Source organism: Myxine glutinosa, chromosome 9 (assembly GCF_964187855.1).
Source record: "Myxine glutinosa chromosome 9, kmMyxGlut1.1, whole genome shotgun sequence".
Lineage (NCBI taxonomy): Eukaryota > Metazoa > Chordata > Myxini > Myxiniformes > Myxinidae > Myxine > Myxine glutinosa.
The window spans coordinates 126,632,569-126,655,821 of NC_136269.1; the positions used below are offsets into that span (position 1 = coordinate 126,632,569).

Consider the following 23,253-nt stretch of genomic DNA (forward strand, 5'->3'; position numbering starts at 1 on the left):
CCTCATGATAAGTTACAGATCAAGATCGAACTTCATGACGTTTCGATCATTTTTGACAAAGTTATGGCACTTTGAACTTTGGGAATTCTGATAATTCTGATGATCCTTAACTCGGTACATTTTAAGTTTTAATTTCCTTTAAAAAAGATTTTCTCTGCAATAATAGGACCGATTGGGATCAAATTTTCACCATAGGGGTGAATCGGTCTGTAGAATATTTTAATGGTAATTATGATGTCACAGGTCACGTGGTTCGACCGCCATATTGTTTTTCGTGAAAACACGAAAACCCCTTTTTCTCTGCAACGGCTGAACAGATCGAGGCCAAACTTTGCAGGGAGAATCGCTTACCCATGACGAACAACAAAGTCCGTGAGCATGACGTCATGCATCACATGGTTTCAGAGTGATGACGTTTTTAAGCATGAACCGTTAAAACCGAGCCCCTCTCTCATTTTTGATCCAATCGAGGGGAAAATTCACAGATCTGTTCAGCATGTCAGTCTACTAAAATGTCCTTTTGGAATATGCGATAGGGCACGTGGTTTGGCAGATATCGTTAATTAAACGAAAATATTAACAAATGGATATCTCTTGTTTATTCTGGAGTTCTCCTCAAGCCGCACCACGCGCCCTCAGCCTCATCTGCCAACATCAAAAGTGTGACACAGTGCGCGCTTTCGGGAGGGGCTGAGCCAAGCCGAGCAACATATATATATATACACATCGATCATTGATCGTGAACCGGAAAATATAATAAATTACTGATATTTAGCGACTCGAAAGGTTCTTTATCAACAACTTATATTGTCGTGCTTCTGCTGACCTGTCTGCAAGGTGTATAAATCGAAGTCCCGAGTGCGAATCACAGGTGAGCCCGTCCTGAGGTAATTAGCGATTGGGAACGATTCAGAACCTGCAGGTAAATAACCCTTGGTAATTTCCCCAACAGTTTTCCGGACAACAGACTGCCGGTAGGGGACATGTATTACAGCGCAATACTCAGAATGCTTGTTACTCATGATTCTCGTCGTTATCCTTGCCCTGTTGATTATGGAGATTGTAACGGGGATCATCACGACGATTATGACGATCGTGATGATTTTGGCTGTAGTGATGTTAAGGATAATGATAAGGATAATGATAATTACATTACTGAGTATTTTAAGTCCGTAACCCTACCCGAATGCTGTGAAGACCCCGGTACTTGTATGAAACACGTTAGTGTTATAGATTCAACTACCAACGTTAATGTTACTAAAGTAGAAAATGATGCCGACATTGATTTATTGTCGCGAATATTGTTGTGCATAAGTAAAATTATTTGTTACTAACCTAAAATTTTGAGTAAATCGAGAAAATCGTAAAAATCGTGAAAATCGGGAAAAATGACAAATCGGGAAATTTTGAAAATCTATTTTTTTGAAAATCGTGAAATCTGAAAATTAAATAAATAATTGGTCACTTCTGGTTTGTGGTGAATCACTTCCTGTTTTTGGGTTGAGGCAGTTTCGGTTTTGGGCCAAGGGGGGGATACGGGGATGTGGCCCTGCACCAGGAGTCTCATTTTACATCTACTCACGGAATACATTTTACCACAAAAAAGTGAATTCAAAGTTGGTGTCCGACGTCACGAAAACCGATGTGGTCGCAACACAGAATTAGACAGATAATTCTCAACATTTGTTTACAGTTTATTTAACTCCATTGAGGTGTCAGCCAGTTCCATCACAGAGTTTTGACTGATTTTCATGAACATGGTAGAAATACTGATAAATGAATGTCCATGCCTTGAAAGCACTGGACTGGGATGCATTGAAAGCCTCTGTCAGGATGATTGTGCCATGGCTACAAATCTACGACAATGATAAGTATGTGAAGTGGCTATTACACTTCTGGCTAGAGATGTCCTCCTATCTGTCTGAGGAAAAATCCAAGTCAATGAACCAGGGACTGTTTGCACATTCCATTACGGGGAAACCTTATTCCTGTCTTCCTCTAGATCTGTGGATAGAAATGACCATAAACAAAGGGTCCAAAATGAAAGCTGGTTGGTCAAAGCTGTTGAAATCGAGAAGATGCTTCTGTCAACAATGTCAACTTTGTGAACAGAGTTGACATTGTTGACAACAATAAGTGCAATACTTATTAACAAATTAACAAATCTCTTGGATTGTTCTGAGATTCAAGATTCTCAGAACTTGTTTCATTTTGGACCAAGATGAAAGTTTGTTCATCTTGTGGAAATATATATCATCTTGTGGAAAAAATTCATCATTCATCTTGTGGAAAAATTCATCTTGTATATATTGTGGAAATATACATTGTGGAAATACCGAAATATCTTGTGAAAAAATTCAACTTGTGGAAAAGATATATATATCTTTTCCACATATATATATATATATATGTTGTGGAAATACCTAAATACCCAAATATTCCTATAGGTCGCACAAGATCTGCCAGTAACCCTCTTCTGTTGAAATTGCCAAAGACAGACAGAGGTGGGGACAGAGGGAAGTGTTACTTACATCACAAAGTAACACTTCCCTGCACGCCATTGCCAACCTGAGAAGCACATCCCAGGGTCACATTGAAAATTCCTGCAGACAGCTGACAACGGACAAGAAGGCAGTCCAAGACGTTGATAGCTGCATCACCAAATTTGATTGTGATTTATTTGACTTCGCCAAGCCAGCTTTGAGGTCCTTGCAGTCGGTATGACTGCATCGGCTTAACTAGTTAGGTATATTGAGATGGCACATGAGCATAGTGAGAGTTTGGTCAGCAATTTCTTCAAGGAACGGATGTTCTCTGTTGAAAGGTCCCATGATGCAATGATCCACAATAGCTCAAGACACTAATCATGGATGTAAGACTGATGGAATGGAGAATAAAGCAATGGCACAGATAACCTCCCTCGCCCAGAAAAGCATAGAAAAGATGGACCTGCAAGAAGTGATGGCACAGAGTTAACGATAAATGCCTGTCATTGTTCAACATGAATAGTACCATGAAGAAGGTGAAAAAATGCAAGCGAGTCGAGGAGCTTAACCTGCAAGTGTTGCAACATTGTATTGGTTGACATGGGTTCGTGTGGAGACTTGCCATCCCATCTGCTGTAGACAGAGAAAAACAGGATGCGACTGACTTTACTTGGGGAGATTATGCAGAGAAGATGTTCTCGCTTGTTCTAGTTCTAGTATGGCATGTCCAGAAATTCAGAGAACAAACTTGGGGCTGGCTCCCGCGATGGGGCTGGCTACGAGGGCCTTTCATTCACTTGCCGCGGGCAGGTAGGTGGTCTTTCTGTCTTCTACCGGCTCCTATCCGGCCTAGCTCCCCCAGTTCTTTCTGTGCTCTGTCCCCCAAATATTCCTATAGGTCGCACAAGATCTGCCAGTGTTGAAATTGCCAAAATCAAGACTCCTTGCTCACCTTCACTCCTTCATTCCTCTTTACTGCCACCTCTGGAACAAACTCCCTCACTCTCTTCAATCCCACTCCTCCCTCCAGGTCTTTAAAACAGCTGTTCACCACCATTTCTTGTCTTCCCCCATCCAAAACCTTGATCTGTGCTACCCCCGTTAATTGACCCCAGATCCACTTTTTTTTTTGAAATCTCGATGTAGAGATTGTTATGCGATGGCAATACTGTTAGCTACTCTCTAAACCAACATCATCCCTATCTTGTTTAGGATCTTTTTTAGACTGTAGTTTGTCATCCCTGCATTGCCTTTTTAATTTAGCATACATTTTTTTATGAACTTGTTTCTGTAATTTTTTACAATGTGGAATAACACAATGGTACAGTACTCAGAGGATGCCCAATCTTGGAGCAAAAGTGCCAAGATATCTTGGTCAGCAATGTCAAACATGGCACATGTGTTCCTATATTGTCTTACGTAACCCTGACTGTATCTTGCAGCTCTGTCTTATTGCTCGTTTCTCAGAGTAATGTCTTCATCCAGCCTCAGGCCACACAATGACCTGCACTTAGAAATGCCCAAAATAACTGATGTGGTTTCCCTTTAACCAATAGGGTGGGGACAGAGGGAAGGGGCGGAGCCTATATCAATTAATTGACCATTGACCACTCCAGGCGATGCAGTATGCCAAAACAAGGATGAAAGGAACACGAAATGTCAGTTCAAATATTTATTAAACTAGGGGGCCCGTTGGTCCATTGGACCAAATTTTAATTGGGGACCTTTGGATCTTCGGGGACTTTTGGGTCTTTGGGGACTTTTGAGTCATCATTGTCATCTGGGTCTTTTTGGTCCTTGGGGACTTTTGGGTCATCTGGGTTTTTTGGGTACTCGGGGACTTTAGGTTCATTGGGACTTTTTTGTCATCTGGGTCCTCGGGGACTTTTGGGTCATCAGAGACTTTTTGGGTCATTGGGGACTTTTGGGTCCTCGTGGACTTTTGGGTGATCTGGGTCTTTTGGTTCATCAAGGACGTTTCGGTCATCTGGGTGTTTTGGGTCATCAAGGACTTTTGGGTCCTTGGGGAGATTTGTGTGATTTGGGTCATCAGGGACTTTTGGGTGATTTGGGTCCTCGGGGACTTTTGGGTGAGTTGGGTCCTTGGGGAATTTTGTGTCATCTGGGTCTTTTGGGTCAAGCGTTAAAGGTTCTGCCAAGGTCTAAGGGGTCTCAGCAGTCTAAAGCTGGGGTGGGGAACCTCCGGCCTCCGGGCCGTATACGGCCCGCGAGACCGTTTGATCCGGCCCGCGAGGCAATTCATCTATCTATAATTCCAGTAATCTCTCCTTTTCAAGGTTTTAAATTAATCGGACAAAGGGTAACCAAGTTATGGCCAAAAACGATTCAACCAATCAGAGAGGAGCGAGCTTTCACGTGTTGTAACAGTCAACGAATGCCGAACGTGGGGAGCAGACGCTGCCTCGGACGGCACATTTGAGAACTTATTCATTTATTTGACGTTGGCAAAATATGTTGGCGCTAACAGAATAATTGCCATCAAATTAAAACTAATTTGCGATTAATCGTAACTGCGATATGCGACCTTCCGGACAGTCAAGTGAGTTCCGGACAGTCGTAACTGCGATATGCGACCTTCCGGACAGTCAAGTGATCGCGTGATCTCATGTCATCATTTCATTCAGTATATGCAAACATGGCGACTAACAAGAAAAGAAAGGTAGATGCGGAATGTCGCGCTTTCCAAGAGAAATGGGCAAACGATTATTTCTTTGTGGAAGTAAAAGGCAAGCCAGTATGCCTAGTTTGTCGGGAAGCGCTCTCGGTGATGAAAAAGGCCAACCTCCAGCATCATTACAACTCGAAACATGCTAAACTGAACGAGTTGAAAGGACAAATGTGCTTGGATAAAGTTAACGTTCTTCGGCGGAGTTTTGGTGCTCAACAAGCAGTCTTCATAAGACCACAATCTGACCGAGACAACACTACGCATGCTAGTTTTGTGGTGAGTGAGCTAATCGCTAAGAAGCTGATGCCGCATTCAGAAGGAGAATTTGTGAAGGAGTGCCTTGTTGCCACTGCGGAGCTGCTCGCACCGGACAAAGTAAAATTGTTCCAAAGTGTCAGTTTGTCTCGAAGAACTGTCTCAGATCGGATTACTGACATGGCACAAGATATTGAGAAAACACTGAAGGACACCGCAAGAGATTTCCAGTTTTTCTCTCTGGCCTGCGATGAGACAACGGACTTAACAAACATCGCCCAACTAGCCATTTTTGTGCGGGGGATTACAGCTGAGTTTGATACGAGGGAGGAGTTGCTGTCTTTGCAAGCCATGCATGGCACCACCAAAGGTGAGGATTTGTTTGAGCAAGTTGTTTTGGCTATGAACAAATTCGAACTGCAGTTTGACAAGTTAAGTGGCCTGGCCACGGATGGAGCCCCAGCCATGGTTGGTGCGCAAAAGGGATTGACTGCATTGTTCAAAAAAGAAATGAGTCATCTCAGTCTCGATCCAAGTGAGTTAGTTGTATGCCACTGTATCATACACCAAGAGAATCTGTGTGCACAGTCCCTGAAGCTCAACAATGTGATGACAACTATCGTTTCCACCATAAACGTCATCAAAAGCAGAGGGCTGAACAGCCGCCAGTTCAAGGAGCTACTGAGTGAACTAGAGTCAGAGTACGGAGATCTGGTTTACCACTGTGAGGTGCGGTGGCTGAGTCACGGAAATATGCTCACACGGTTTTACTCACTGAGAGAAGAAGTGAAACAGTTCATGGAGATGAAGGGGAGACCTGTCATGGAACTCAGTGATAGCAAGTGGCTGTGTGATTTGGGCTTCATGGTGGACATTACCAAGTACCTGTCAGAGCTGAACGTCAAGCTCCAAGGTCCCAACTAGCTTCTCAGCTCTCTGCAATCACATGTGAAATCATTTGAAGCTAAACTAAAGCTGTGGCAAGTGCAACTGGAAAGGGGAAACACTATCCACTTTCCCACTCTGCAAGAACAAAAGCCTGCTGTGACATCTGAATATGCTGCTGAGTGTGCAAAACTCCTCCAGGCATTTGGAGAGAGGTTCCAGGACATGAAAAGTAAACAAAGGGAACTGAACATATTTGCCACGCCGTTTAATGTGGAACCAGCTGATGTGCCTGACAACCTACAACACGAAATCATTGAGCTGCAAAGCAATGACGAGCTCAAAGCTAGGTACAACAACCTCCCTTTGCTCGAGTTCTACAAACTGTATGTACGTGCTGAGGATTTTCCCATTCTGAGGAGACATGCACTGAAGTTTGCATCACTTTTTGGGACGACCTGCAGCTGTGAGCAGTTCTTTTCAAAACTGACTCTTGCAAAGACTCGGTTCCGCTCAAGACTGACTGACCCAAACCTTCAAAACCAGCTGCGAGTAGCATCATCATCACTACCACCTGACACCAAACGCCTCGCCAAAGAGAAACAGTTCCAGCCATCGCATTAGGTGAGTCCGATATATGTATTCAATAATTTAGCATGGCCCTCGAAGGATGTTCTAAAAATCGAAATGGCCCTTGACAGGAAAAAGGTTCCCCACCCCTGGTCTAAAGGGTTAAAAGGCACATTTGAATAGTGCGTAATTAATTAATTATGACACATTATTTATAACAAATTAGCCTAGGTAATAAATCATTAATTATGAAAAGGTATGACACAATACACCCCCCCCTCCCCCCCCCCCCCCCACACACACACACACACACAAACACACACACCTTCATTTATAGTAGACTAGCAGAAGTACCCGGCATTGCCGGGCGGGGGAGGGGAGGGGAGGGGGAAGATGAGGGGAGGGGAACGGGGGGGAGGGGAGGAGAGGGGAGGAGAGGGGGGGAGAGGGGGGAGGGGAGAAGAGGGGGGGGGAAGTACCCGGCATTCCGTGTATAAACGTGAGGGAGAAGAGGGGGGAGGGGAGAAGAGGGGGGAGGGGAGAGGAGGGGAGAAGAGGGGGGGAGGGGAGAAGAGGGGGGGAGGGGAGAAGAGGGGGAAGGGGGAGGGATGGGAGAGGAGATGGGTGGGAGGGGGAGGGGAGAGGGGAGGGGAAGGGGTAGGGGGGAGGGGGAAAAGGGAGGGGGAGGGGGAAAGGGGGGGGGTGGGGTAGGGGGAAGGGAGGGGGAGGACGGAGGGGGGAGGGGGAAGGGGAAGGGAAGGGAGGGAAGGGCCAGTCAACAATGACGTTGCAGTTCTCATGGTCGGAGAGCAGCACAACAATCGCGACATCGTCCTGAATCTTCGCAACAGCACGAAGCGGATTTTGGAGACTCACCGATCCTGTGGCGCTCTCCAGTACCGGCGTTGCCGGGCGGGGGAAGGGAGACCCGCACATTCCCAACCCGTACATTCGCCCTCTCGACTGAAGCTCACTCGGACAAAAGCCTCGCACAAATTACACCGTGAAGGCCCAATGGCCATGTCTATGCCACAAATCAAGTACGTGAGCGAGTCGGGCGCACTGAATTGAAAATATATAGAATGCTCATACTCCGTGAAAAGTGAAGCTACAATATTTTTGAAAAATTTCATTGGTTGCTAGGAGATGGCAGCATGTAAAAACCGTTTGAATATTTGCAATACAGTTTGATCCAGAGGTAAGTGGTATGGTCTTGCTGGTTGGTGGACACGATATGTGTAAGGGAAATTATTTTGGTGTCCTGTATCTGGTCGTGCTAGTTGGTGAACACGGTACATTTAAGGGAAATGATTTTCTGTCATTCTTCTGAGTGGTTGCTTCTCCTTCCCTGTATTTTTGTTCATTTTATTGTTTTTTTCCACTCTCTTGAGTTGTGGGCCTTCCTTGAGTGGTATTACATTTATCATCATCATCATTGGAATGTCTGTTGTAAAGATACGGACATCAAGTCCGTATCTTGACGCAGAGAGCATCAAGCACCATCTTTTTATACCAGGCAACGGCAACGCACTAACGCAGACCTCGCTCTGCCCCGCCCACAGCGACCTCTCTCGGCCCCGCCCATAGCTGCCTCGCTCGGCCCCGCCCATAGCTGCCTCGCTCGGCCCTGCCCACAGCGACCTCGCCCGGCCCCACCCACAGCGACCTCGCCCGGCCCCACCCACAGCAACCTCGCTCGGCCCCGCCCACAGCGACCTCGCTCGGCCCCGCCCACAGCGACCTTGCTCGGTCCCTCCCACAGCGGCATCACTCCGCCCTACACGGCACTATCGATATATTATTCGTACAATGCCGGGTACTTCTGCTCGCTGAAAACAAATCTATGTGAAACATGCTAAATCATGCTAAATGCTAATCATGCAGAAGTACCCGGCAAAAACGCAATCGCTCTGAAATACGTGCGAACGCGTAACTGAGTTAATGGCGGCAACGAACATCACGTGATCGCTCTGAGCGAATCAGCGCGCTGCTCTGCTACCGGTCAGATTCTGGTCATAATATTCTGCGCTGAGGTAAAAATATGGTAAAAACATATTATGAAATAAATTTTTGGGTCAGCCATGTTCTTCCCAGGCTCAATGGCCATGTCTGTGCCAAATATCAAGTACGTGAGCCTCTCCGTTTAGGAGTCTATCGGTAACATTACACACACACACATAAACTGTGTTTTATATATATAGATTCAATTTGAGTGTATTCCTTGTTCAGGCTGTTTTATACGATGGCATAAGTGATGCGCTGACGTAGTGAATCTGGCGCCGAGAAACCATGAATCGACCCTCTTTTGTTGATCTGTCTGGTGTCGGGACCCCCCCCCCCCCCCCCCACACACACAAACACACACACCTTCATTTATAGTAGATTCAATTTGAGTGTATTCCTTGTCAGGCTGTTTTATACGACGGCATAAGTGATGCGCTGACGTAGTGAATCTGGCGCTGAGAAACCATGAATCGAGAAGGATTTATTGATCACGTGGTTTGCTTTTACCTTGACCCGCTCTGGAGGGTTTGTGATCACGTGTCCCATGTGCGGTGTATAGCACTGGTACCTCGCTATTATTTAATTTTCATAAATGTAAAACTGAAAAACAAGGCATTTCCCGAGACATGATATTTCTGCTGATATTATTTGATCCCACACAACATTATCACGCATACATAGAGAGTACGACCGTACTCTCTGATAAACCAGTGTCTCAATGCAATCTCTTCACTTCCTTTGTGACGGACAGCTTAGAGACTTACAGAACTTCAAATTTTTAAAATACTTGCATTATTTGCTAACTGGTATCTCCATCAAGGTTATACTATCTTTAACTAAAATATCAAACAAGACCAGCTACGCCGCTGTTAGACTTTGTCTTTTTTATGGTGTAACACATAGGGCAAAGCAGTCTGAAGAGTGTTTGTCCGTCCGTATGTATGTATGTATGTATGTGTGTATGTATGTGTGTATGTATGTGTGTATGTATGTATGTATGTATGTATGTATGTCCACTCAAACGTATAGCAATCAAGCTGAGGATCTGGACACATGACATGGTGATGTGATTACGTCTGATGTTATTGCCACGTACAACGGCTGAATCCACACTCCGGCATTTTGATTCCAATATCGTTCAGACCGAACATATCGTTGAACCTGTCATATATCACAATCGCCATGCTCTACCTTTACGTTTTTCATTCAGTGTGAAACACAAACAAACCGATTGTTAAAATGATCATCAAATATCAAAAGCATAGACGTTACGGGTCTTCCAACGATACAGTGCATATAGGCCTCAGGCTTCATGCTTTCATGGCTCACCTTCAGGCCGCTTCGGACAAATTAGCCCAGGTTTCTTAATACAGTAGTATTGTTTTCGTAATAATAATAGTGTTAATACTAATAATATAGTAAATATAATCGTAACACTGCAATACCTTTATCGTTATTGCAAAGTTTCTAGATTGAAGCGGTGTATGGTTCATGAATCGATGATAAGTGATGTGCGGCTGCGGTACAAATAACGCTGAAGTAAGGAATTAGCCTTGGATTTTTTTTTAGCAATATCATTTTCAGAATAATGATAATGTAACGTTAATATTATAGTAAATCTAATTGCAACACTAATCCCTTCGTAGTGACTGCAAAGTTACTGGAGGTTAAAATATATCATCTATATGTATAAAAGAAAGTTTTTGTTTGTTTGTTTGTTTGTCTGCACACGCTAATCTTTTGAACGGTGAAAGATAGGAGGAAACCTCTGAAACAAAAAATGTTGGGACGGGCCCCGGGATGGTTATAGGCTAGGTGGCGAGGCCGGTCGAGGCCGCCTCGGCTAGGCTGGGCCCATTTCGCAATTAAAAGCTGAGCTGAATTATAGTCGTCATTCTTCTACGGCCGCGAGTAAAAGCTGAATTATAGTAGTAAATTCATTCAAAAAGAACTAAAAATGTCGGGACGGGCCCCGGGAAGGTTGTAGGCTAGGCAGCGAGGCCGCTCGAGGCCGCTTCGGCCGGGCTGGGCCCATTTCACAATTAAAAACTGAGCTGAATTATAGTCGTTCTTCTACGGCCGCGAGTAAAAGCTGAATCGATGTCGTAAATTCATTCAAAAAGAACCTGGGAAATGCCGGGTGCTTTCGGCTGGTCTTCTATATATTGAAGTAGGGCAGTTTTGTGTCCATCCGTCACGCTATGTCATTACGTCTTTGATGTCATTACGACGGCTGACTCCACCGACCGACATTTTAATTTAATAGTACACCTGCTCACTAAAGGAGCGGCAGGAAGGGTCATTCCTCCTTGGTGTATGTAGATTACAGTCGATCTATGATCGGGTCTCAATAACATTGGGGGTGTTCATTTACCAAGTTTCTTGTGGAGAGATTGCCAAGTGGTTTAAGCATTTGAGCAAGCATTCCATTCAAAACGTTAAGGATTGGGTTTCATTGGTGGTTTTCAAAACAAAACCTTAATTGGTGGGTTTCAAAAGGCCGCTACGAAAAACGCCACTTTTTTCATGGCAGGAAGGGTCATGTTATTTACCCAACCCTTGTGGGGTATATAGATTGCAGTAGATCTTCGCTCAGTTCAGTAAGTAAAACCTACCTCACGGATGTCGGGATTCCTTCAAATTTCTTCGTTTAATGTTATAAACAGCATTAACGACTGTTTAAAAAGCTAATCATATGTGTTTGTGGTTTATAATATTTTACAAGGCCAGCTACGCCGCTGTTAGACTTCCGGTCTTGTTTAATACAAAACTGAATTATTGGATCCAGAAACCTATATTTAGACACTAAGAACCAGTGTTGTAGTCGGAACTACCATTTCTGAGATGGAGACAGAGACCGACAAAATGTGGTCTCTCGACTGACAACACTGCCAAGAACACCTGTATCGGGATCCATCCAGAGTTTTTATGGCACCCACCTTAGATTTTAGTTGCCATCTTGGATTTTGACAGCCTTCTTGGGATTTGGGCATTTACTTTGAAGATAAATGTCTTTTTATGGTAAAAATGTGTTCCCTGACATCCATTTACTATAAAATAGACGAAGAAGCATATGGGCTTCGTTTAGTCAGGCAGAGTCAATTTATATTCTGACATTAGCCATATTGAATTTGGGATGGACCCAAAAATGCCAGCATTCTTGAGAGGATAACTCCTACCTATTTTGTTCAGCACCCTTCAATTATATAGAAACCACCTTGAAAGCTTTGTCCCCGCATACTTGTTACAGGACCTACACATTGATCCTCTACTTTCGGGTCCGCCTTGTGACAGATGAGCACAGACATCGGGCCAGTTTTCGATGAAAATGGAGTACTGCACATTGTGCTTTTTAAAATGATGCATGTTTCACAGCAACAGTGATTTATTGATGGTTTTCTAAATTGTCTTTGCAGAGAATCAATTGAAAATGGTTTCTTATTCCAAGACAAGTTCCCAGTTGTTTGGCAGTGAAGGTTCTTTCAATCAGAACATGACACAGACTTCTTATCAGGAAGTCAACAAATATAGCAGTGTATTGACAAAGAACAATTGTAGTACGACATTCAAGAAAATTGAAAGGAACATGAAGCTGCACGAGTCTTCTGCTTGCAAGAAAACAATTAGCTCATTAAAATCTTCAAACAAGTGTCGAGCAATACCCAGACGTGAGATGCCATACAAGTGCACTGTCTGCAGCAACGAATTTTCTTGGTTATCATCATTGAATTATCAGAGTGTAGAACACACAGAAGAGAAACCTTTCAAGTGTACTGTGTGCAGCAATGAATTTTCTTGGCTGTCATCCGTGAATTATCAAAAAGTAAAGCACACAGGAGGGAAGCATTATAAATGTCCTGTGTGCGGCAAGAATTTTGCTCATTCATCATCTTTACAAACACATCAAAGTATACACACAGGAGAGAGGCCTTATAAATGTCCTGTGTGCGAGAAGGATTTTGTTCGTTCAGCATCTTTACAAATACATCAAAGAACACACACAGGAGAGAGGCCTTATAAATGTCCTGTGTGCGGCAAGGATTTTGCTTTTTCATCAACTTTACAAACACATCAAAGTATACACACAGGAGAGAGGCCTTATAAATGTCCTGTGTGCGAGAAGGATTTTGTTCGTTCAGCATCTTTACAAATACATCAAAGAACACACACAGGAGAGAGGCCTTATAAATGTCCTGTGTGCGGCAAGGATTTTGCTTTTTCATCAACTTTACAAATACATCAAAGAACACACACAGGAGAGAAGCCTTATAAATGTCCTGTGTGCGGCAAGGATTTTGGTCATTCATCATCTTTACAAATACATCAAAGTATACACACAGGAGATAGGCCTTATAAATGTCCTGTGTGCAAGAAGGATTTTGCTCGTTCAGTATCTTTACAAATACATCAAAGTATACACACAGGAGATAGGCCTTATAAATGTCCTGTGTGTGGGAAGGATTTTCCTCATTCATCAACTTTAAAAGTACATCATAGAGCACACACAGGAAAGAAGCCTTATAAATGTCCTCTGTGCCGCAAAGATTTTGTCCATTCATCATCTTTACAAAAACATCAAAGTATACACATAGGAGAGAAGCTTTATCAATGTCGTGTGTGTGGCAAGGATTTTCGTCATTCATCAAATTTACGAACACATCAACGTATACACACAGGGCAGAGGCCTTGTAAATGTCCAGTGTGCGGCAAGGATTTTGCTCATTCATCAACTTTAAAAGTACATGAGAAAATACATACAGGAGAGAGGCCCTACAAGTGTTCTGAATGCCTCAAGGATTTTATTTATCCCTCCAATTTGAGTCGACATCAAATAATACACCGGAAATAAACCTTTCAAATGGTCTGTGTGCACCAAGGCATTTTTATATCAATCAAAGTTGAAGCGGCATCAAAAATCCACGCACAAGAGACAAAAGAAAGAAGACCTACAGGTTACGCCCGACAGGTCTTCAAGAAGATAGCACGATTTATCAAATTCACCATGACAATCTCTCCATTTTGCCCTATTTTCTGCATCTCCCCTTGTTAATCAACGTGCCTTGTTAATTAAGAAATTCGCATGCTCTGAAGATTTTTTTCCACACTTATGATTTACTACGCCAAGGTTACGGGATAGCGAAATTTTAAGGTCAGATTCGGATTCGTGGGCACCAAATTAGTTAGAAACAGTTGAAAATAACTCGGAACCAATTTGGCTGTTGACCAGTGTTGACCATTCCTAAGGGATATTGCGAGGAGTAATATTAAGAAGCAGTAGGCATTTATTAGGTTTCAAATAAGAGTGGAGATGGAGTTATATTCATATAGGAGTAAGAAGAGGCAAGTTAAGGAAACTAGCCTGGCTCGGTGTGCTCTGCGCACTTCACCACATTTTGCTTCAGAGTGATAGGCATCTTTGACCATGCCTGCTTTCTCAGGGAGTGAGGGATGGCGGGAATGGTGACTGTGGGTTAGTGGTGGTGATGGTGGTTTAGGGGTTGTGGGGAATGTTGGAGGGGGAATGGGGTGGATGGTGCTTTCGGGGTTGGTGGGGGAGGGCGGCCAAATATATTTTGTGCTCTGATTGAATATACACTGTAAATCAGAACCCAACACTTATCAAAAAAAGGAACTGAGTGCAAATTTATATTTATTTTAAATTATCAGTTAGAGCTGGAAGGGAAGGTCAATACAAATTTATCAAAAACTGGATGGGAAAGAAACTGGGAATGAAACGCACAGGTTAAACCGTACTGAGCAACGTGCAGCCGTGGACTTGGGTTCGCCAGCTTCCCTGCGCAGCTCACTGCCCATTCATGATGCGTAGCTTGCAGAAGGGTTTGCAGGACGACCCGCCGCACCAAAGTCAGCACGAACGATGATCCAGGATGGGGAACAATTCAGCGCAGGCGACGACCCAGCTCGGATGAAACACCACAAGGAACGAAGGTCAATTCTGAAGTACCAACCACAACGGAGGACAGCCAGCTCGAAGGACCACGACGAGAAGGCAGCCAGGTAGAGCAGAGAGAGAAAAGTGCCATGAACATGGGGTTTATATCAGGTCGAAAACCTTCCTTGAATGTTCCACAGGCTCCCATTGGCCGAGGCAATGCTGGTAGATTGCCGGCGAAGTTTGCTCGGGAAAAGTCAAGACCTGATTGGTTGTTTTACGTGTCCACGACCTCTCATTGGTTGTTTGCGTATCCACGATCTCTCATTGGTTGTTCGCGTGTCCACGATCTCTCATTGACTGCTTAGGCGTCCACGACCTCTCATTGGCTGCTTGTTGGTGACGTGTCCACACCCTCTCATTGGTTATCTGCTGGTGACGTGGGTGGTTCTTTTAGCCACGCCTACCACAGTCGAGTTGATCACGTGGACTGTAATTTTAGCCACGCCTACCTGCACATCACCACGTCTTTGTTCTTCAACCATACGAAGGTTTGAATCCTGCCTAAACTCAACGCATATCTGCTTTAATTATTACCCAATGGGAAGGGAGCTAATCTTTACATTTAATAAGAATAACTGACTACTGCAGGCTACATGTTGTCGTGTAATTAACTATAGGGGGTTCATTCTTTATTGCAAAACCGCAACAATAGCCAATTATCAGCAACTTGAGTACCATGTGATTGTCGTCCGACAATAGGCTATGGGTTGCTTTGTTAGATTGCTATCCGACTTCCGCCGTTTATTTAATATGCGCTGCTGTGTTTAAACTTTGCGCAATCACAACTGAACACCGTGATTGATACGATTTACCACTGTCGTAAATTTAGTTCCTTGACCTGCCGTGATATTCTTTCATTGGCGCCGCTCTGTTAAACTATTACGAAATCCTGGCCGACAATCGTGGTTGAGATGGATTTCGCCGTTTTTGACAGATGTAATAACACGTTTTACGTCGATATTTTTTTCATTTGAGTGCTGAAATGGGGGTGCGTATTATATCTATAGGTCTGCAGATTTTTACACCGCGACAATAGTCCAAGTTGGGGGTGCGCGTTATGCACAGGGGCGCGTTATAGTCGAAGTTTTAAGGTAACAATAATAATATATGTACCATTTGGCAATAATGAAATGAACGTATAATCTCCGCCCTGGTCCAAGCAGACCTGGGCTCGGTGAAAGGTAAACTAATGCTGAAGCAGCACAGCAGGCAGGTATGCCACAGGCCCTTAATAAAAACTACATCAAACATGCATGCAGCATGGTGTGGTATTTTTATGGCTTCGAGACAAGAGCTGATGAGACAGAGCAGCAGAGGAAGGCAAGGAAGTTAAATAACTCACTTGACACATGATCCTGGCCGTCGCTGATTGGGACATAACACCCTGAGATATCTAGATTTGATCGACTTAATTACATAACAAACGTCCAACAGTTACACCCCTCTATCCCTTGGGCCAATGGGCGATCTACGTATTCCCGAGTGCATATCAAACCTCATTATACAAGATAAGAGATCTATGCAGAAGGCAGCAACACCGTAACACGGATGTATTTACTGTGAGAGGTGAGAGGAATAGGAATTAGGAAAAAAGTGAATCCGGATGGAAAGGAGTTTGAAAACATCGACGTGCCACATTGACACGTAGCACGGAGTTTAAACCCTGAAACATGGTTCTGAAAGTTGCTTCTCGTGATCTCACGAGCTCGTTGTATGATAATATTTATTTATATACAATACAATCAAATGGAGCATGAAAACGTTTTTTTGAGGGTGTCATTTGGTGCTCCATCCACTTTGCGCCTGGTGCGGTCGCCCCCTCTGCCCACCCCCTCCCCCCATCACTACGCCACTGCCTGGGTCACCTTAATCTCATCCTGGATGTGCTTAGCAGACCGACTCACCTCGTCTTGCAGACTCTGTTGGACCCGAGCAACCTCTCCCTTGATGGTATTGTCCCAAGTCTCCAGCCACACCTGCAACATTTCATTCACCCTTTCCCAAGTCAATTGTGGCTGCCACAGGCCTTTACTAATAAACACTCACTCTTGTTCTGTATCACAAGCCTCAAATTCCTTTACCTCTTACACAAAATCACCACTCTGGTGCTTCACAAATTCCCCTTCCTCTCTGCTGGTGCATTCTGGCATCCACACAGGTGCGATAGCCTTCCAGGTCCTCTTCCACTTTGTCAATTCTCTTTTCATTCCTTATTTTAATTTTTTTAATTTTTTTGTATGCAAGATCGAGGCTCGTGTAAGAGCTAGCACATTGAACATGAAAACATGCACAGACACATAAAACATGCAATGAAGGGAGTGGGAGACAAGATGGGGAGAGAGGGGGTAGCATACAAGTATAACATTTGAGAGCAGGGACATCGGGAGATCTGTGGGAGGAAGAGGGCTTGGGGCGAGGGAAGGGGGGTGGGGTGGGAGACTTAAAAAAAAACATATGGACACTGTTATGACTTCCACGAAAGAAGTCGGTATTTCAAAAAAGTGGATCTGGGGTGAATTAACGGGGGTAGAAAAGATCAAGGTTTTGGATGGGGGAAGATAAGAGATGGTGGTGAACAGCTGTTTCAAAGACCTGGAGGGATGAGTGGAATTGAAGAGAGCGAGGGAGTTTGTTCCAGAGGTGGGAGAAAAGAGGAATGAAAGAGTGAAGGTGAGCAGAGAGTCTTAATTTTGGCAGTTTGACCAGAAGAGGGTTGCAGGCAGATCTTGTGCGACCTGTAGGAGTACTTGGGGGACAGAGCACAGACGGGGCTGGGGGGGGCTAGGCCAGAGAGGAGTTGGTAGAAGACAGAAAGACCACCAACCAGCCTCGGTGAGTGTGACCTATGACCCTCACAATCGACTTCATCGCGGGAGATTCCAATGATTCTGAAAGCTTTGGTTTCAACAGCGTGAAGCTGAGCGAGGTGTGAGGCAGGAGCACCAGCCCAGAGGGGAGAGCAGTATTCCATTGAGCTGCGGATGAAAGGCTTTGGAGACTGGCTTTGGAGGCCAGCTTGGAAATGTGTTTTTCCCAGGAAAGATCATGGCACATTGTGAGACCCAAGAGATTGAGTGACAGAACTGTTGGAGAGGATTGTTGAGAAGGTAGATGGGATGGTTGTCCAGACGGTCTTTTCGAAGAGACATCGTGAGAGTGTGGGATTTGTCAGGATTGAAAGACATGTTCCACTTGTATGACCAGTCTGTGATTTTGACCAGGTCTGCAGAGAGTGAGGAGGCTGCGGACTGCCGATTTGAGCGATGAGATATGGAGCGGCAGAGAGTGGAGTCATCAGCAAAGAGATAGAGAGGATTTTCCAGAGCCGGAGAGATCATTGATGAAGTCCAGAAAAAGCACAGGGCTCAGAACACTGCCTTGGGGAACTCCAGCCTGAACAGGCAGAGGAGATGAAAAAATCCCTTCAGGGCCACACATTGACTACGACCAGAGAGGAAGTCCGCAAGCCATTCATGGAGATTTCCATGGATACCATAGGAGGAGAGTTTGGTGAGCAGAGCGGGGTGTCAGACCGTATCGAAGGCACGTGATATATCAACGGAGACAGCTCGAAGAGTCGCCATTACGGCGACAAGAAAGGAGTCGCCATTACGTGACGGGCCGTTTGTTCATTCATTTCCCTTATTTCTCTCATTTCATTTGTTTGCTCTCTTTGGGCTTTCATTTAATTTGGGCATCACTTTGTTCACTACAGGCATTTGTTTTAGCCATTATTCCATCAATCCTTTTTTCCAATCGTCCCATAAAATTTGTCATCATGGCCTGGACAGCCATCGGATCTGCTCTCTGCGTCTCATTTCCGCCATTGTGGGGGATGGCGTTCGAACGCTCGGGACGAGGGTTCCAATCCTATCCTCAAACTCATTTACCCCCGGCCCATTTACTTCAGCCGCGTTCTCTTCCAGCGGCTCCATTTCGTTCATGTCCGCCATTACGTGACGAGCCGTTTTCCCCGCGCCCACTTAATCTCCTCACAAAAAATAATTAAAATTTCCCACGCTGCTCTTGTGCTCTCTCGACTGCAATCACTATAAAATTTGGACCTCGGTAATACGATCCCCTCCCCCTCGATGAGAGAAAGACGATCATTTAAAATTTAGAGTCCAAAAGCTTCGCGCAATTTGCACTCGGCGAGTGTTGCACTCTCACCCATTTGCATCTCTCATTTCTCATCTTTGCATCTCATTTGCATCTCTCATCATTTGCATCTCTCACCCATCTCACCCATCTCACATCTCACTGAGTGTCTCACAGGGTTCGTATCCCAAACTCCTTACACCACTTGTCGAGTCCGTGGCCGATGAAAACCAGCCTTGGACAGATAGCCGAACAGTTAACTCCGAGGCGACAGTTTGAAACTTAGCGAAATTATTTTTGGCGGCGCGGGCGAAGAAAACCAGGGTCTTAACTGTACGACGGAACCACAGGGTTTATTACTCGAACCCACAAACAAATAAACACACACTACAAGGAAAATTCACAATACAAGAATGAAATGGGGGGTGAGGAGGGGGAGGAATAATTTTAATGAAATAATTGTGAAATGATAAAATGTCAAAATTAATGTTGAGGTAAAAAAAAACTATTACTCCTAATTTGAGGATCCTGCATCAGACACAATTACAGACAAGGGAACGATAAAAGAAAAGAAAATGGTGTGATGAGTTGCCTGATACACAGCCTGCTCCAACGAGGAAGAACGTGAACTGCCCCCGAGTCTCCGCGCACGAGATGGCGCGAATCGCCACACGGCACCGAGAGGTGCGAAGCGGCGGAAAAACTTCCTCCAACAGCCGTTCCGCGCTCCACAAGGCCCGGATAAATGTCTTAGGTTCACACAGCACGAAGCACAGCCGTCTTCGAGCCAGGCCAGAACAAAAGAGAGCCAAAAAGACGGATTCTTCCTCGCGAAGATGACTGCCACGAAGCACTCTTGAGCAATCTTTTTCCACAAGCGCTCATGAGCCAAAGATGCACCACCGCGCATGACCAAGCCCAGAACCCAAGAGCGATGAATTCTGCGACCGCCCGCCACACAGCCAGTACCAGAGAGAGTGAGTTGGGGGAGGGGGGATGGGTGGGTGGGCACACCCTCCTTTGACCAGTTTGTCCTTTCAGGCCAGTTTTCGATGAAAATGGAGTACTGCACATTGTGCTTTTTAAAAATGATGCATGTTTCACAGTAATAATGATTTATTGATGGTTTTCTGAATTGTTTTTGCAGAGAATCAATTGAAAATGGTTTCTTATTCCAAGTCAAGTTCACAGTTATGTCAAGCAATACCCAGATGTGAGATGTCATACAAGTGCACTGTGCAGCAAGGAATTTTCTTGGTTGGCATCCTTGAATTATCAGAGAGTAGAACATGCAGAAGAGAAGCCTTGAAAATGTCCTGTGTGCAGCAATAATTTTGCTCGTTCATCATTTTTACAAACGCGTCAACGGATACACACAGAAGACACCCCACCTGTGTTCTGTACGCAACAAGGCGTTTCCTTTTGCTTCATGTTTGAAAAAGCATCGTTGGATGCACACGGTAGAGAAACCTTTCAAGTGCACTGTGTGCAACAATGAATTTTCTTGGTTAGCATCCTTGAATCATCAAAAAGTAAAACACACAGGAGAGAATCCGTATAAATGTCCTGTGTGCAGGCAGGATTTTGCTCATTCATCATCTTTAAAAGTACATCAAAGAACACACACAGGAGAGAGGCCTTATAAATGTCCTGTGTGCAGGCAGGATTTTGCTCATTCATCATCTTTAAAAGTACATCAAAGAACACACACAGGAGAGAGGCCTTATAAATGTCCTGTGTGCGGCAAGGATTTTACTCGTTCAGCATCTTTACAAATACATCAAAGTATACACACATGAGAGAAGCCTTACATGTGCTTTGAATGCCTCAAGACTTTTGGTAGCGTCTCAGGGTTGAAGCGGCATCAAATGATACACACCGGGGAGAAGCCTTTCCAATGCTCTGAATGCGTTAAGGCTTTTATTGATCTCGACAAGTTGAAGCGGCATCAAATAATACACACCAGAGATAAACCTTGCAAGTGATCTGAATGCCTTAATGCTTTTGTTGACATATCAAGGTTGAAGCGGCATCAAATACGACACATCACACAGAAGCATTACAAGTGCTCTGAATGCCTCAGGGCTTTTGTTTATCTCTCCGAGTTGAAGCAACATCAAATGATGCACACAGGGGAGAAGCCTTACCAGAGCCCTGAATGCCTTAAGGCTTTTACTCATCTCTTCAATTTGAACGGACATCAAATAATACACTGGAGATAAACCTTTCAAGTACTCTGAATGCTTCAATGCTTTTGTTGACCTCTCCAATTTGAAGTTGCATCAAATAATACACACCGGAGAGATGCCCTACACATGTTCTGAATGCAACAGGAGTTTTTCTTTCATCACATTTATCTTGACATCAAATGATCGACACACCGGAGAGATGCCCTACACATGTTCTGTGTGTGCCAAGGCATTGTGGTATCAATCAAAGTTGAAGCGGCATCAAAAATCCATGCACAAGAGACAAAGGAGAGAAGACCTACAGGTTAAGCCCGACAGGTCTTTAAGAAAATAGCACGTTTGATTCAATTCACCACCATCTAAAGTCACTCCACTCCACTCTCCCCTCATCCAATCCGTGATATTTTCTACCCCTGTTAACAACCCACTCCAAACCCACCCTCTTCCAAATTTCCTGAGAGTTTGCTTCTGTATCCATCTTGTCGACCCCATGCATCCGCCACTACACATCTTTCCTTCATACTCGTCTTATTTGCCCAACTCTCCCTCTATTTTATCCTTCACCTCTGCTGTTGGTGTTTCCCTCCCATCCCTCCTCCCTCTGTATCTCCTGCTCCTTTTGTTGTGTTGTTTCCTGATCCGTTCAGTGTTCTAGCTCTTAACTTTCATACGAAAAAAGTGTAGGTTCTGCAAGGTAGAAACAGAAAATACCGGTCACCTTCTTTCAGGATATGAAAAAACAACTGTCTGAATAACTGCATACACAAAAGAACAACAATGTGTGCAACGTACACCATTGGGACATATGAAAAAAATTCAATATATCAGTCTCAGAAAAATCGAGGAAGTATGAACCAAAAAGCGATTGTTGAACATGAGGATGCAGTCCTCACGTATGACCATATCATCCCATCAATCGTGAACAGACAAAAAGCATTGCGACAGGACATTGTACTTGTGCACAAAAAGGAAAAGATGGCATTGCTAATCGAGGGGTCAGTACCCAGCGACTTTCGTCGAAATAATGTGGAAAACAGGAAATTTACCAAGTAATCAGCATCTGAAAATGAGGCCAAGAGAACCTGGAAGCTGAAGGGTTCTGACAAAATGGGAATGATAAAGAACTTCTCTTAGATCTTCAAAACAGTCCCCAGGAATAGTCGGACAAACTAACTACAATTGGAGGCTGTCTGTGGTACAATGACAATCCTGGAAATAATTCTCAGAAGAAAACATTGAGAATATTTTTTTTACAATTTGGACTGTGAAACATGATATTTTACCGAAATGGAGGTAGCTACTTTGAGTCCTGAGAGGACTCCGTTCCACCTTCTGAAAGTGGAAAATAGATGTTTCAGCAAACGAGAGAAGCCCTTCTTGTGTTCTGCTTGTAATAACTATTTTCCCATTTATCATGATATGAAATGCATCGAAGGATAGACAACGCAAAGAAGCTTTTGCTGGTGTCCTCATTTGTGGATGGTAAAATGCATGCACCCTGCCACGCTAAATCCCCAAATAATCAAACTCATTGAGGAAGCAACGGAGCTCTGGAATACCACATTGATATTGCAGCACTGAGACGGAAAAAATTGAAACACCAGAAGTGAAGATACCTCATGTGTTCTTCCAGGGTGACTGTCTCTCTCCCTCTTGTTTTGCCTGGCTCTGGACCTACTGAGCAAACTCATTGATGATGAAGGACAGGGATACACCCCAACATCTAACAGTATTTTATGTCCAATGGGTCAGGAAAAGTGACCCGTCTAATGTATATTAATGATTTAATGTTCTTCGAACCAAACGACGGAAAATTTGCAGAACCATTAAAACTAGTAAAATGGTATTCAGACGACTTGTAAAATGCTGCTAAATGTGTGGAGTGCACATTCATAAGAGATTGATCAACAACATTGGATAACATAAATATCGACCGAAGAACAACAATACAGGAGCAAGAAAATAAAACATCATGCATGCACCTCAGAGTAGAAGAGCATGACCAACTATTTCGCAAAACAAATGCGGAAAACAATTGACAGAGAATATCTGTAGAGAACGAGGCAAATTCGAAAAACACATCTCTCCCCAAGAAATAAAATGGGACTTGAAAACCAGCCC

At 44.2% G+C, this 23,253-nt stretch overlaps 1 protein-coding gene and 1 pseudogene across 1 annotated transcript; both read left to right on the forward strand.

Moving 5' to 3' along the window:
- Positions 1-5,274: 5,274 nt before the first annotated feature.
- Positions 5,275-9,153, forward strand: LOC137416683 (general transcription factor II-I repeat domain-containing protein 2-like). The gene is made up of 3 exons (XM_078785133.1): positions 5,275-6,343; positions 6,395-6,665; positions 9,087-9,153. Exons 1-3 carry the CDS (start codon positions 5,275-5,277, stop codon positions 9,151-9,153), a joined length of 1,407 nt encoding a protein of 468 aa, XP_078641259.1.
- Positions 9,154-12,319: 3,166 nt separating this feature from the next.
- LOC137413386 (uncharacterized) lies at positions 12,320-21,466 on the forward strand (annotated as a pseudogene).
- The last annotated feature ends 1,787 nt before the right edge of the window (positions 21,467-23,253 follow it).